General features: G+C 48.8%; 1 protein-coding gene across 1 annotated transcript in view; it reads right to left on the reverse strand.

Annotated features, from left to right (window-relative positions):
• The window catches only part of LOC144480752 (uncharacterized), a 100105-nt gene continuing 83523 nt past the window's right edge, over window positions 1-16582 (reverse strand). Inside the window, 1 exon segment of the mRNA XM_078200331.1 lies at window positions 1-675. Within this exon segment, the coding sequence (XP_078056457.1) occupies window positions 1-675 (675 nt within the window).

Below are 16582 nucleotides of genomic sequence, written 5' to 3' on the forward strand. Positions count from 1 at the left end.
TCAGACCTGGATATGATTAACAGCATCGATAAGTGTAGAATCCAAACCTTGCAGTCCTTTGTGAACTCGCCGGTGTGTTAGCAGGTGGGATGACTGAACAAATCCCTTTCCACAGACATTACAGGTGAACGGCCTCTCCCCAGTGTGAACTCGCTGGTGTTTCAGAAGATAAGATAAATGAGAAAATCCCTTCCCACAGACAGAGCAGGTAAATGGCCTCTCCCCACTGTGAATTCTCTGATGTGTCAGCAGGTTGGATGACTGACTGAATCCCTTCCCACACATGGAGCAGGTGAACGGCCTCTCCCCAGTGTGAACTCGCTGGTGATTCAATAGGTTGGATGAACGAGTGAATCCCTTCCCACACACGGAGCAAGTGAATGGCCTCTCCTCACTGTGAACCTGCTGGCGTGTCAGAAGGTTGTATGAACGGGTGAATCCCTTCCCACATTCAGAGCAGGTGAACGGTCGATCCCCTGTGTGGAGTTGCTGGTGTATCAGAAGGTTGGATGAATTAATAAATCCCTTCCCACAGTCGGAGCAGGTGAAGGGCCTCTCCCCAGTGTGAATTCTCTGGTGGTTCAGTAGGGCAGATGGACGGCTGAATCCCTTCCCACACACACAGCAGGTGAATGGCCTCTCCCCAGTGTGAGCATATTGGTGCGTTAGCAGATCCTTTTTGTTTTTAAAGCTCTTCTCACAGTTAGAACAATGAAAAAGTTTGTTATCAGAGTGAACAAGTTGATGTGTCTGCAGGTGGGATGACTGAATGAATCCTTTCCCACACACAGAGCAGGTGAACGGTCTCTCCCCAGTGTGAATACGTTGGTGCATCAGCAGATCCTTTTTGCATTTAAAACTCTTCTCACAGTCAGAACATGTAAACAGTTTCTCATCAGTGTGAACAAGTTGGTGTGTCACAATGTGGGATGAGCGAGTGAATCCCTTCCCACACACAGGGCAGGTGAACGGCCTCTCCCCAGTGTGACTGCGCCGATGAACTTCCAGTTGTGATGGGAAACCGAATCCCTTCCCACAATCCACACATTTCCACGGTTTCTCCATGGTGCTGGTGCCCTTGTGTTTCTCCAGGTTGGATGATCAGTTCAAGCCTCATCCACACACACAACAGACACGTAGTTTCACCCTGCTGTGAACTGTGATGTTTTTTCAGGCTGTGTAACTGGTTAAAGCTCTTTCCACATTCAGTTCACTGGAACACTCTCACTCGGGTGTGTTTGTCTCGATGCTTTTCCGGTCATACTGATGTTTAATTTCTTTGCCCACAGGCAGAACAGACAAATATTTCTCTTTCTAAATTCAAAGACCAATGATGTTCAGCTCCGAAGGAACTGAATGACTTTGTCAGATGTGATGTCCGGTTTGAGTTTTCTGTCTGCCAATCTTTCACTTCCAATATCCTGTAAAAACAGTTTAGAAAAGTCATCACTGTCAGAACACGATACAAACTCTGAACAGACAATTCTAGTTTCTCTGGAACATTTTTTCCTTTCTTGTTCCCCCAAATCAGTAAATCCCCGTCCCACACACTCTCCCTCCTCCCTGGGCTGAAATCCAAACCCATCTCACCATTTCTTTCCTCCACTCCCAGTTTTCTCCCTCCCTCTCCTCTGTCTGGGTTCAGTTCTCCAGCTCCTGTCTGCAGACTGACAATAAAACCAATGGGTCTTACTGGGGGTGTTGGGACCTCCAGCGGGTGTTTGTGAATCCTCCCCGCCCACCTCCCAGGGTTTCCTTCCTTCCCAGAGATCAGAGTCCTCATTGATTTGAGGCCAAAGTGTAACCTCTTATTTATTGTCCCCCTCCCCCATCCTCTGATGTGAACCATCCTCCAGTGGCTGAGCCAGGATGGGGCCGTTAACCTGGGCCGGTTCCCGGGAGGGAGGGAGGGAGAAGCCCCGCAGCTGCAAACCAGGGAGCTGACAATGATTCTGAAGGGTTTGCGGATCCACAAAGTGTTTCCAAATCCTCCCAGCCACCGCCTAACGCTGACTCCGCTTCTCCGGGACAAACAAGCGCCAAGGACAGCAATGACACTGCGCATGCTCCACATCACAATGCCCGGGCACTGATTGACGGCAGCTCCGGACCAATAGGAAGAGGGGGCGGGGCTGGAGGACTGAGCGGCAGCAGCTGGTCCTCCAACCAATCGGAGTGAATGAGGGGCGGGACCTGAAGCATGCGCAGTGCGGGTAATGGCGACGGACAGACGGACGGTTTTCATGTGGAAGCGAGATCAATGCGAGGTAGAGGGCGGCGTGCGGGGAATGATAAATGTGGCGGGTGGGTGGAGAGACTTTGTAAACATGTTGTTCAAACCCAAACCCCGGAAATGAACTTCCCGGTCCCCCCCTTTGTACCAAATGGAGCTGCAGCTTGTAGTGTTAGACCCGGGCTGACTGCCGCCATTGAGGCTGCATGTGGGAGGCCGGCAGGGATTGTGATCTGAGAGTGAAGCCCTGACGTCACAATGGAATGGGTGAGAGTGTGACATCACAATGGAATGGGTGAGAGTGTGACGTCACAATGGAATGGGTGAGGGTGTGACGTCACAATGGAATGGGTGAGGGTGGGACGTCACAATGGAATGCGTGAGGGTTCCAGATGAGCTGAGACTGGGCTGGAGTCGGGCAATGGCACTGACATGTGGCCTGGTGCCACAGTGGTTAGTGCAGCTACCTAACAGCGCCAGGGACCCGGGTTCAATTCCAGCCTCGGGTCCCTGTCTGTGCAGAGTTTCTACATTCCCCCCGTGTCTGTGTGGGTTTCCTCCGGGTGTTCCGGTTTCCTTCCACAGTCCAAAGGGCCCTGGCAGATATATTTAAAATGTTGGTATCCACGGGTGAGGTGCCGGATGATTGGAGGATAGCTCATGTTGTTCCGTTGTTTAAAAAGGCTCAAAAAGTAATGTGGGAAATTATAGGCTGGTAACTTTGATGTCAGCAGCAGATAAATTATTGGAAGGAGTACTAAGAGATAGGATCTGCAAATAGTTGGATAGACAGGGACTTATTAGGGAGAGTCCAGCTTTGTGCGTGGTCGGTCATGTTTAACCAATCTATTAGAGTTTTTCGAGGAGTTTACCAGGAAAGTGGATGAAGGGAAGGCAGTGGATGTTGTCTCCATGAACTTCAGTAACGCCTTTGACAAGGTCCCACATGGGAGGTTAGTTAGGATGGTTCAGTCGCTAGGTATACATGGAGAGGTAGTAAATTGGATTCGACATTGGCTCAATGGACGAAGCCAGAGAGTGGTAGTGGAGGATTGCTTCTCTGATTGGAGGCCTGTGACGAGTGGTGTGCCACATGGATCAGTGCTGGATCCATTGTTGTTTGTCATCTATATCAATGATCTGGATGATAATGTGGTAAATTGGATCAGCAAATTTGTTGTTGATACAAAGATTGGAGGGGTAGTGTTTAGTGAGGAAGGTTTTCAAAGCTTGCAGAGGGATTTGGACCAGCTAGAAAAATGGACTGAAAAATGGCAGATGGAGTTTAATGCAGACAAGTGTGAGGTATTGCACTTTGGAAGGACAAACCAAGGTTGAACATACAAGGTAAATGGTAGGACACTGAAGAGTGCAGTAGAACAGAGGGATCTGGGAATACAGATACATAATTCCCTAAAAGTGGCGTCACAGGTAGATAGGGTTGTAAAGAATGCTTTTGGTACAATGGCCTTTATAAATTAAAGTATTGAGTAGAAGAGATGGAATGTTATGATGAGGTTATATAAGACATTGGTGAGGTTGAATTTAGAGTATTGTGTGCAGTTTTGGTCACCTAATTACAGGAAGGATATTAATAAGGTTGAAAGAGTGCAGAGAAGGTTTACAAGGATATTGCCGGGACTTGAGAAACTGAGTTACAGAGAAAGGTTGAATAGGTTAGGACTTTATTCCCTGGAGCGTAGAAGAATGAGGGGAGATTTGATAGAGGTGTATAAAATTATGATGGGTATAGATAGAGTGAATGCAAGCAGGCTTTTTCCACTGAGGCTAGGGGAGAAAAAAACTAGAGGACATGGGTTAAGGGTGAAGGGGGAAAAGTTTAAAGGGAATATTAGGGAGGGGGCTTCTTCACGCAGAGAGTGGAGGGAGTGTGGAATGAGCTGCCAGATGAAGTGGTGAATGCGGGCTCACTTTTAACATTTAAGATAAACTTGGACAGGTACATGGATGAGAGGGGTGTGGAGGGATATGGTCCAGGTGCGGGTCAGTGGGACGAGGCAGAAAAATGGTTCGGCACAGCCAAGAAGGGCCAAAAGGCCTGTTTCTGTGCTGTAATATTCTATGCTTCTATGTGCCGGTTAGAAAGATTGGCCATGATAAATTGCCACTTGCTATCAGGGGGTTAACAGGGAAATATGTGGATAGGGCCTGGATGGGATTGTTGTCGGTGCAGGCTCGATGGGCTGAATGGCCTCCTTCTACACTGTATTTTATTATTCATTATTATTAATTAATTACTATTAATGATTCTATGAATGAAGGTGGTCTTGATGATGATGTGGACGTTTGGCTGGAAGCTCATCTTGGGATGAACTATTTCACCCTGGTTGTGAACAGCCTGGTTCAGCCTCAGACAGTTGCCAGGAGGAGAGATAAAGTTGTTGGCGAGGGAGTGGAGTTTGTAGTGGGGACTGAACACAATGGGTTCAGTCTTCCCAGTATTTATATGAAATAAATTTCTGTTCTTTCAGTACTGGATGTCAGACAAGTCAGGATGGTGTGTGAGTTGGATAGGAACTTGGAGCTGATGGTGTTTACAGGGTTTGGAAATTCTGTCAAAGTTCCTGTTGAGTTGTAGATGTATAAAATCTCTCGCCTCACCTCCGGCCTCTCCTAATTCTCTCTGTTTCCACTCAGAGTGTGGAGATGCCGGCGTTGGACTGGGGTAAGCACAGTAAGAAGTCTCACAACAGCAGGTTAAAATCCAACAGGTTAATTTGTTAGCATAAGCCACTAGTTTTCGGAGCGCTGCCCCTTCATCAGGTGAGTGGGAGTTCTGTTCACAAACAGGGCACAAAGACACAAACTCAATTTACAGAATAATGGTTGGAATGCGAGTCTTTACAGGAAATCAAGTCTTAAAGGTACAGACAATGTGAGTGGAGAGAGGGTTAAGCACAGGTTAAAGAGATATGTATTGTCTCCAGCCAGGACAGTTAGTGAGATTTTGCAAGCCCAGGCAAGTGGTGGGGGTTACAGATAGTGTGTCATGAACTCAAGATCCCGGTTGAGGCCGTCCTCATGTGTGATTGACAGATCCATGCTCACTGCTTCTTGCTCTGGATGCAGAGAGCTGAAAATTTCCATGCAGGCTGCCAGACAGAGAAATGTCTACATTACTGGAGTAGAAATGTGTGGAATATACAGACCGAATTCACTTCATTCCCTTCAGTTGCTGCAAGTCCCCAATTTCCCCCAGAATGAGAAGAGAAATGGAACGGGGGAAACATTGATTTCCTCCCAGGTGTGGCCCAGAGGAGGGAGTTTCACTCTGAAGCTCATTGGTCAACTTCCACATTGTGATGTCACAATGGAGCCCTGCCTGAATCAGCCAATAGGAATCTCTCTGCTCCGCGGTGACGTCTCCGGGTTCCAGTGCGCAGGCCCGGGCGCGCGGACCCGGGAGCCCCGCCCCCACCCATTGTTCCCCCTCCCCCTACACCTCCATGAGCCAAGGTTTCCAGGCAACCGGCTGACGGCTCCGGCCAGAGCGAGAAGCCGCTCGGTGAGCTCCCCCTCCCCCCGGCCCAGGACTGCACATGTCTAAGGGAGGGGGAAGCTGCGCATGTGCGGGGGAGAGCCCACCCTCTGATCTTCATACTGAGATGTTGACCAATGGGAAGAGTTGGAGGACCAGAAGGACTCTGGTCTTCCAGCCAATCAGAGCGCGGGCTTTGTGTGAATGAAGATTGATCTTCAGACAAACTCAAACCTCCTCCTGTCTCCACATCGGAGGTCCCGGCTGACCTGCGGAGGATGTGAGAATGCCAGGCGGTGTACTCCGCCGCGTCCTCTGCCAGGATCAACTGGGCTAAGTGCTCCGGACTCGTCGGTCCTTGGGAGACGGAGCTCAGGCCTTTCACCTGGAGCAGGACCAACCTCCTCTACTTGGGGGCCCATCTCTGCCCAGCCGAGGAATCCTGGCCGGCGAACTGGCGGGAGCTGGAGGCCAAAGTCTCCGCCCGCCTGAGTCGCTGGACAGGACTGCTCCGAGTGCTGTCCTACGCGAGTTCGCGTCATAAACCAGCTGGTCGCCTCCATGCTGTGGTACCGGCTGGTCCCTTTGACCCCTCCCCCTGGCTTTGTCACCGATATCCAGAGAACCCTCCTGCGGTTCTTCTGGGGCAATCGACTGCACTGGGTCTCTGCTGCGGTCCTGTATCTCCCGCTTAAGGAGGGCGGACAAGGTCTGGTGTGCCTCCGCACTCAGATAGCGACCTTCCGCCTCCAGGCCCTGCAGAGGTACCTTTACGTTGAGCCCCCTCCACAGTGGTGTGCCATGGCGACGTATTTCTTCCGCCAGTGGCACGGCCTCAATTATGACGTGCAGCTCCTGCATATCGAACTGGGGCGTGCTCCGACCGCCCTGCAGGAGTTGCCTGTCTTTTACCAGGACCTCCTCACTGTCTGGAACAAGGTCGCCTCGCGACGCAGCTCCCCGCCCCCCCTGTCAGGAGTAGCGGCTCTTGTGCGAGAGCCGCTGCTCAGGAATCCGCTCCTCCAGCCGTATAACTTCAGGTGGCTGGCGGAGAGGAGGGCTGTGGACGCCGGGGTGACCAGAATCGGGGATGTGCTCGATGGCGGAGGAGCGGGCTGGATGAGTCCCCGCGTGCTGGCTGAGCGCGCGGGGACGTCCGTCCGGCACGCGACCAAAGCCATCCTAGACCTTAGGACGGTCGTGCTCGGCCCCGAAACTGCACGCAAACTGGAGGTGGCGCAGGCGTGCGGTGGGATCCCGCCCAAGCTTTCCCCTGTTCGGATGGAATTCCGCATTGGCCCAAAGCCTCAGCCCCCTCCCCTGGGTGAGGTGCCCCACAGCCTGAGCCGCCTCGCGGAAATGTCCTCCGTGCCTTTTGCTACCACGCGGAGGCATTTCCTGTGCGGGCTGCTGCTGCACACCTTCCACTACTGCCTCCTCGCCTGTCGCCCGGATACACCTTGGCGGGCCTTGTTGCCGCCGGGCGGCGGAGGTCCCCGCTGGAGGTCCCTCTACGGAAGGATCTCCCCCAATTACGTCGGGGACCTGGGGTGGAGGGTGATGCATGCAGCAGTGCCGCACAACCGTAGGATTCACTGGTTCACGGGCTCCGAAGACTGCCCTTTCTGTGGCCTTGTGGAGTCCGTGGACCATGTCTATGTTGTGTGTCTTAGGCTGCACTCCCTTTATGTTTTCCTGAAGAACTTTTTATTGATGTTTTGTCTGCACTTCAGTCCCACGCTCCTGATCTACGGACACCCGGTGCGGAGAGGGGAGGGTCGGGATGGCGACCTCCTCGTGAACCTGCTCCTGGGCCTGGCGAAACGCGCCATTTACCGGTCCAGGCAGCGGGCGATCGAGGGGGCCGTCCATCCTGACTGTCTTCCCCTCTACCGCGGCTCCGTTCGCGGCCAGGTGTCCCTGGAGAGGGAGCATGCGGTGTCCACGGGCGAGGTTGACGCTTTCCGCGCCCGCTGGGCACCGTAGGGGTTGGGGTGCATTATTGACCCCAATAATCACATTTTAATTTGATGTTTTTAAGTTTCCTTTGTATTTTGATTTCTGTTCGGGCTGTTCCCCCTCCTTTTTGGGGAGCTGCCCCTTTTACTTTGTCCTGATTTAATCTGAGTTTGTTTATTTGGTCCTGCAGCCAATCAGAGCTCCCCATTGTCTGAATGCGGAAGTTAGTTGGCCAATGAGCTTCAGACCAAACCTCCTCCTCTCAGCAACACCTGTGAGCAAATCCAGAGGTGTTCTGTCAGTTTATTAAGAGCAGGAGGTATCGCTTCTCGGCCTTTTGGCGAAGATCCAGTGTAGTATTGACATGCTGTGCTTGGTTGAAGTCATTTGGTTACATTTTAGCTTCAACTGAAGCAATTTTTAAAAGCGGCATCTCGGAATGCACAATGAATAGTCAGATCCTCGGAGGTACAGAGGATCAGAGGGACCTTGGTGTGTATGTTCATAGATCTCTGAAGACAGTAGGACAGCGACATAAGGTGGTCCAGAAGGCACATGGGATACTTGCCTTTATTAACCGAGGCATTGACTATAAGAGCAGGGAGGTTATGATGGAGCTATATAAAACACTGGATAGGCCACAGCTGGAGTACTGTGTGCAGTTCTGGTCGCCACACTATGGGAAGGATGTAGTTGCACTGGAGAAGGTGCAGAGGAAATTCCCCAGGGTGTTGCCTGGGCTGGAGTGTTTCAGCTATCAAGAGAAACTGGATAGGCTGGCGTTTTTCTTGGAGCAGAGAAGGGTGAGGGGGACCTTATTGAGGTGTATAAAATTCTGAGGGGCACAGATGGAGGGGGACAGGAAGGAACTTTTCTCTTTAGTAGAGGGGGCAATAACCAAAGGCATGGATCTCAGTTCAGGGGCAGGAGGTTTGTAGAAGATGTGAGGAAAAACTTTTCACTCAGACGGTGGTGGGAATCTGGAACTCACTGCATGAAACATTTAAGAAGTATTTAGATGAGCTCTTGAAATGTCATAGCATACAAGGTTACACACCAAGAGTGGAAAATGGGATTAGAATAGAAAGGTGTTTGATGGTCGGCGCAAACACGATAGGCCGAAGGGCCTCTTTCCGTGCTGTCAAACTCTATGACCACCCTCACAGGCAGCAAGTTCAAGACTATCATCAGTCACAACCCCCTGTATCTTCACTAATTGAAACAATCCATTTAAAACATTCTTAGTCGAGGAATATAGTCATATTTCTGTTCGGCCGGAAGCCTGCATGGAGATTTCCAGCTCTCTGTGTCCAGGACAGGAAGCAGTGAGCATGGATCTGTCAATCAGCCTCAATCAGCACCTTCAGGAGAATTGGGAGGGTGAATATTAGATACAGCAGAGTGAGAATGGAGGGAGTGTGTGTGGGATGGAGATTTACAGCTTTTGGGGAATGAGAGAGGAAAGAATATTCTATAGAAACTAGAATTGTCTGTTCTGAATTTCTATCCTGTACTGACTGTGATGAATTTTTCAAACTCGTTTTACAGGATATCAGAAGGTGAGGATTTACAGACAAAAACTCAAAACAAACATCACGTCAGCATTCAATTTATCGGGACCTGAATATCACTGACCTTTGATTCTAGAAGGTGAAATGTTTCTCTGTTCTTTCTGCTTCAGAAGATTCTCAACATCAGTGTGACTGGAAAAGCACCGAGACACACACACACACCCGAGTGAGAGTGTTCCAGTACACTGAGTGTGGAAAGAGCTTTCACCAGTTACACAGCCTGAAAATACATTGCAGCATTCACAGCGGGAGAGACTGTACCCGTGTTCTGTGTGAGATTTAACTGATTGTTTAACCTGGAGAGTCACAAGGACACCCGCACCATAGAGAAACCGTGGAAATGTGGGGAATGTGGGAAGGGATACAAAGCCCCATCAGAGCTGGAAACTCATCGACGCAGTCACACTGGAGAGAGACCGTTCAGCTGCTCTGTGTGTGGGAAGGGATTCACTCAGTCATCCAGCCTGCAGAGACACCAGCGAGTTCACACCGGGGAGAGACCGTTCACCTGCTCTCAGTGTGGGAAGGGATTCACTCGCATTTCCCACCTGCTGAGTCACAAAGTCACTCACACCAATGAGAGACCCTTTAAATGTACTGACTGTGGGAGTGGATTTAAAAGTTCTCGAGAACTGGTGTCCCACCAACGCACTCACACTGAGGAGAGACCGTTCAGCTGCTCTCACTGCTCAAAGAAGTTTAGAACGTCATTCCACCTGCGGAAACACCAGCGAGTTCATACTGGGGAGAGGCCATTCACCTGCTCTGTGTGTGGGAACGGGTTCACTCAGTTATCCATCCTGCTGAGACACAATCTCATTCACAGCAATGAGAGACCCTTTAAATGTTCTGACTGTGGGAGCGGATTCAAAAGCTCAGTGGATCTGGTGTCCCACCAGCGCATTCACACTGAGGAGAGACCGTTCAGCTGCTCTCACTGCACAATGAGATTTAAATGGTCATCTGCACTGCGGATACACCAGCGAGTTCACACTGGGGAGCGGCCGTTCACCTGCTCTGTGTGTGGGAAGGGATTGACTCGGTTATCCAACCTGCAGAAACACCAACAGATTCACAAATGATTATCGAGTTGGTTTCTGCTGTTAATCACATCCAGCACTGAACCATGTTCATTCTGACAGTTGGTGAAGTGGAAGGTTGAAGGGTTTTCTTTCTGCTGGACTGGCTGGTTTCACCCCTCTGCTTCCAATGAGCTGAGGCTCTTTGAGCCTGGGAGAGCACATTTCCAATGAAATAAGAACAAAGAAAATTACAGCACAAGAACAGGCCCTCCAAGCCTGCACTGATCATGCTGCCTGACTTAACTAAAACCCCCTACCCTTCCGGGGACCATGTTCCCCTATTTCCATCCTATTCATGTATTTGTTCAGATGCCCCTTAAAAGTCACTACCGTATCCGCTTCCACTACCACCCCCGGCAGCGAGTTGCAGGCACCCACCACCTTCAAGAACAAAGAACAATGCAGCACAGGAACAGGCCCTTCGGCCCTCCAAGCCCGTGCTGCTCCCTGGTCCAAACTAGACCATTCTTTTGTCTCCCTCCATTCCCACTCCGTTCATATGGCTATCTAGATAAGTCTTAAACGTCCCCAGTGTGTCCGCCTCCACCACCTTGCCTGGCAGCGCATTCCAGGCCCCCACCACCCTCTGTGTAAAATATGTCCTTCTGATATCTGTGTTAAACCTCCCCCCTTCACCTTGAACCTATGACCCCTCGTGAACGTCACCACCGACCTGGGGAAAAGCTTCCCACCGTTCACCCTATCTATGCCTTTCATAATTTTATACACCTCTATTAAGTCTCCCCTCATCCTCCGTCTTTCCAGGGAGAACAACCCCAGTTTACCCAATCTCTCCTCATAACCAAGCCCCTCCATACCAGGCAACATCCTGGTAAACCTCCTCTGTACTCTCTCCAAAGCCTCCACGTCCTTCTGGTAGTGTGGCGACCAGAACTGGACGCAGTATTCCAAATGCGGCCGAACCAACGTTCTATACATCTGCAACATCAGACCCCAACTTTTATACTCTATGCCCCGTCCTATAAAGGCAAGCATGCCATATGCCTTCTTCACCACCTTCTCCACCTGTGACGTCACCTTCAAGGATCTGTGGACATGCACACCCAGGTCCCTCTGCGTATCTACACCCTTTATGGTTCTGCCATTTATCGTATAGCTCCTCCCTACATTATTTCTACCAAAATGCATCACTTCGCATTTATCAGGATTGAACTCTATCTGCCATTTCTTTGCCCAAATCTCCAGCCTATCGATATCCTTCTGTAGCTTCTGACAATGCTCCTCACTATCTGCAAGTCCTGCCAATTTTGTGTCGTTCGTAAAGTTACTGATCACCCCAATTACACCTTCTTCCAGATCGTTTATATAAATCACAAACAGCAGAGGTCCCAATACCGAGCCCTGCAGAACACCACTAGTCACAGGCCTCCAGCCGGAAAAAGACCCTTCCACTACCACCCTCTGTCTTCTGTGACCAAGCCAGTTCTCCACCCATCTAGCCACCTCCCCCTTTATCCCATGAGATCCTACCTTTTTCACCAGCCTACCATGAGGGACTTTGTCAAACGCTTTACTAAAGTCCATTCTAAAGTACACTCTGTGTAAAAAATCCGCCTTATACATCTCCTTTAAACCTTGCCCCTCGCACCTTAAAGCTGTGACTCTTCCACCCTGGGAAAAAGCGTTTGACTATCCATTCCACCCATGCCCCTCATAATATTGTAGACTTCAATCAGGTCGCTCCTCAACCTCTGTTGTTCCAGTGAGAACAAACCAAGTTTCTCCAACCTCCTCATAGCTAAACAAACAAATAAACAAAATGATCCACAAAAATTGATGAAAGGCATTTATTTTATCCTGGATAATAAATAGTGTTTTTCCTCCACTGCAGGTAGATCTAAAATAAATACAGAAAGAACTGGAAAAACACAGGTCTGGCAGGCATCTGTGGGGAGGGAAACTGAGTTAATGTTTCACGTCCAATGTAACTCTACTTCAGAACTAGAGGGAGAAATGTGATGGGTTTGATACCGGTGAGAAAGGGGGAGGGTCAGGTCGAACAAAAGGGAAAGTCAGGGATTGGTTCGAGGGCGACGAGATTAAATGTCAAAAATGTCCTGGAACAAAAGGCAAAGGGAGAGGTAATGGTTGTAGTGAAGAAAGAAAGCAGTTTTGTCACTAGATTAATTGTATCCTCAATTACTTGCCCCATTTTCTGTCATTATCAGGAATACAATAGAATAATTTCACACCATCACTTTATCTGATTCTATACAATCCCTGTACAAATGTTGAGGCTAATCAGAGCTGGAAGGTCTCTCTCGCCAGTACATTTATCTTCACTGCACATTCTTTACATACACAGCAATTAAGCTTTTACATTTGACTGCAAATAAAACTCAATCTTTCATTATAACTACTGATTCATTATTGATTCATTAACTTTAACTCAATTATGGCTCACAACTTATTCAACCATCTGTTACTGACTGGTAGCTAATTATTACAGTAATCTTTAATTAATACATTTGGTTAATACAAGATACAATGGTTCAAAAATATACTTTGTGAAAGACACAAAGCTTTCTTACTAATCTTGATCAGGTTGAACAATCAGCCTCATTCTTGAGCCAGACTTTAGCAGAATATAGCGTCCTCTAACTTATCAAAATGATTGAAGAATTCCTTAATTGCTTGCTCAGCAGTGTCTGGAAGCTTTTAGCTTTATGATATAAAGTTCTCATCACATGTTAGAGTTTAACATGGCTTCCTTGACCTAGTTATATTTAACTGTTAATACAGATGGAAGTGATCATTTTCATTTCTGAGGCACCCCTACATTTACCCACATCACAACAGTGACTACACTTCAAAATAACTTGACCGTAAAACACTTTCCAAGATCTTGTGGTCATGCAAGAAGCTGCAGAAATGTAATTTCCTTTTTAGGAATAGTCCCCAACTTGGATACATCACACTCAGTCCACTCATGGAGATCATTAATAAAGACTGAGTCTCAATTTTGAGTAACAACCATGTCTTTCACTCCGTTTCCAAATCCCCTGTGAAAATCCAAACACAATATATCGTGAAATTATTTGGTTTAAAACAGAATGAGTTGTTGTGATTTGGAATTCACTGTCTGAAAATGGTGCAGGAAGCAAATTAAACTGGATCTTTCAAAAGGGAACTGGACAGATTCTAAATGAAATATGGGATTAATGGAGGATCTTGTTCAAAGGGATATCATGGGTACAATGGCTGGAATGGCCTCCTTCTCTGCTCTCAGATTCATTTTCATTTGATGAAAGTGATAAATATCTGGAACCCACTTCCTACGATGGGCAGAGAAACAGAGATGATGGAATCTTTCCAAAAGGAAATTGGATGGGCAATTGAGGGAAATAAACCGACAGGGGTACAGGGATAGAACGGGGCAATGGTTTGATTCACAGGGAACCAGCATGGACTTAATGGGGCGGATGGCCGCATTCATGACCCTAATTCTTGACTGATCTAAAGAGAGTATAACCTGATGCATAACCATAAAGCGAATGAAGACAACAGCAAAGGCTGATGGTTAGAAGAGCTAACTCTGTATCAGGCTGAGTACTGTGGGAGGATCAGGCTGAAGGAACTCTGCACTGAGGAATGGACACAGGAGCTCATTGATTGGGGGCAGTCGCTCTGCCTCGAACAGACATTGAGTGAACATAGACCCTTGTGTGTTGTGCTCCTGAGAGAAATGCCACCCCCTGAGAGAGGCATGACTCCCTCAGCCTTTGTGACTAAAAGACAGTGATCCATATGACCATAAGATATCAGGGCAGAATTAGGCCATTTGGCCCATCGAGTCTGCTCTGCCATTCAATCATGGCTGATATGATTCTCATCCCCATTCTCCTGCCTTCCCCCCATAACCTTTGATCCCCTTATTGATCAAGAACCTATCCATCTCTGTCTTAAAGACACTTAATGACCTGGCCTCCACAGCCCTTTGTGGCAATGAGTTTCACATTTGCCACCCTCCTCTCGAGAAATTCCACCTCATCTCAGTTTTAAAGGAGCGTCCCTTCACTCTGAGGTGTCCCACTAGTGGAAACATCCTCTCCACGTCCATTCTATCTAGGTCTCTCAGTATTCTGTAAGTTTCAATTAGATCCCCCCTCATCCTTCTGAACTCCATCGACTACAGACCCAGACTCCTCAACTGCTCCTCATATGACAAACCCTTCATTCCTGGGATCATTCCTGTGAACCTCCTCTGGACCCCCTCTAAGGCCAGCACATCCTTCCTTAGGATGGGGCCCAAAGCTGCTCACAATATTCCAAATGGGGTCTGACCAGAGCCTGATACCGCCTCAGCGGTACACCCCTGCTCTTGTTTTCTAGCCCTCTAGAAATGAATGCTAGCATTGAATTTGCCTTCGTAACTGCCAACTGAACCTGCATGTTAACCTTAAGAGAGTCCAGAACCAGGACTCCCAAGTCCCTTTGTGCTTGAGATTTCCGAAGCCTTTCACCATTTGGAAAATAGTCTACGCCTTTATTCTTCCGACCAAAGTGAATAACCTCACACTTCCCCACGTTATATTCCATCTGACACTTCTTTGCCCATTTGCCTAGCCTGTCCAAGTCATTCTGCAGCCTCCCGACTTCCTCAACACTACCAGTCCCTCTACATATCTTTGTATCATCCGCAAATTTAGAAAGGGTCAAGACCTTCAGGTTTTTAGGTGTCTAGATCACCAACAATCTGTCCTGGTCCCCCCATGCTGACACTATAGTTAAGAAAGCCCACAAATGCCTCTACTTTCTCAGAAGACTGAGGAAATGTGGCATGATGTGGAGATGCTGGCGTTGGACTGGGGTAAACACAGTAAGAAGTCTCACAACACCAGGTTAAAGTCCAACAGGTTTATTTGGTAGCAAATACCATAAGCTTTCGGAGCACAGATCCTTCGTCAGATGGAGTGGATATCTGTTCTCCAACAGTGCACAGACACAGAAATCAAGTTACAGAATACTAATTAGAATGCAAATCTCTACAGCCAGCCAGGTCATAAAGGTACAGATAATGTGGGTGGAGGGAACATTAAACACAGGTTAAAGAGATGTGTATTGTCTCCAGACAGAACAGCTAGTGAGATTCTACAAGCCCAGGAGGGAAGCTGTGGGGGTTACTGATAATGTGACATAAATCCAACATCCCGGTTTAGGCCGTCCTCATGTGTGCGGAACTTGGCTATCAGTTTCTGCTCAGCGACTCTGCGCTGTCGTGTGTCGTGAAGGCCGCCTTGGAGAACGCTTACCTGAAGATCCAAGGCTGAATGCCCGTGACTGCTGAAGTGCTCCCCCACAGGAAGAGAACAGTTTTGCCTGGTGATTGTCGAGCGGTGTTCATTCATCCGTTGTCGTAGCGTCTGCATGGTTTCCCCAATGTACCATGCCTCGGGACATCCTTTCCTGCAGCGTATCAGGTCGACAACGTTGGCCGAGTTGCAAGAGTAGGTACCGTGTACCTGGTAGATGGTGTTCTCACGTGAGATGATGGCATCCGTGTCGATGATCCGGCACGTCTTGCAGAGGTTGTGTGGCAGGGTTGTGTGGTGTCGTGGTCACTGTTCTCCTGAAGGCTGGGTAGTTTGCTGCGGACAATGGTCTGTTTGAGGTTGCGTGGTTGTTTGAAGGCAAGAAGTGGGGGTGTGGGGATGGCCTTGGCGAGATGTTCGTCTTCACCAATGACATGTTGAAGGTTCCGGAGGAGATGCCGTAGCTTCTCCGCTCGGGGGAAGTACTGGACGACGAAGGGTACTCTGTCCACTGTGTCCCGTGTTTGTCTTCTGAGGAGGTCGGTGCGGTTTTTCGCTGTGGCGCATCGGAACTGTTGATCGATGAGTCGAGCGCCATATCCTGTTCTTATGAGGGCATCTTTCAGCGTCTGGAGGTGTCTGTTGCGATCCTCCTCATCCGAGCAGATCCTGTGTATTCGGAGGGCTTGTCCGTAGGGGATGGCTTCTTTTACGTGTTTAGGGTGGAAGCTGGAGAAGTGGAGCATCATGAGTTTATCCGTGGGCTTGCGGTACAGTGAGGTGCTGAGGTGATCGTCCTTAATGGAAATGCGTGTGTCCAAGAATGCAACCGATTCCGGAGAGTAGTCCATGGTGAGTCTGATGGTGGGATGGAACTTGTTGATGTCATCATATAGTTGTTTCAGTGATTGCTCACCATGACTCCAAAGGAAGAAAATGTCATCGATGTATCTAGTGTATGGCAT

This window comes from Mustelus asterias, chromosome 30 (genome assembly GCF_964213995.1).
Source record: "Mustelus asterias chromosome 30, sMusAst1.hap1.1, whole genome shotgun sequence".
NCBI lineage: Eukaryota > Metazoa > Chordata > Chondrichthyes > Carcharhiniformes > Triakidae > Mustelus > Mustelus asterias.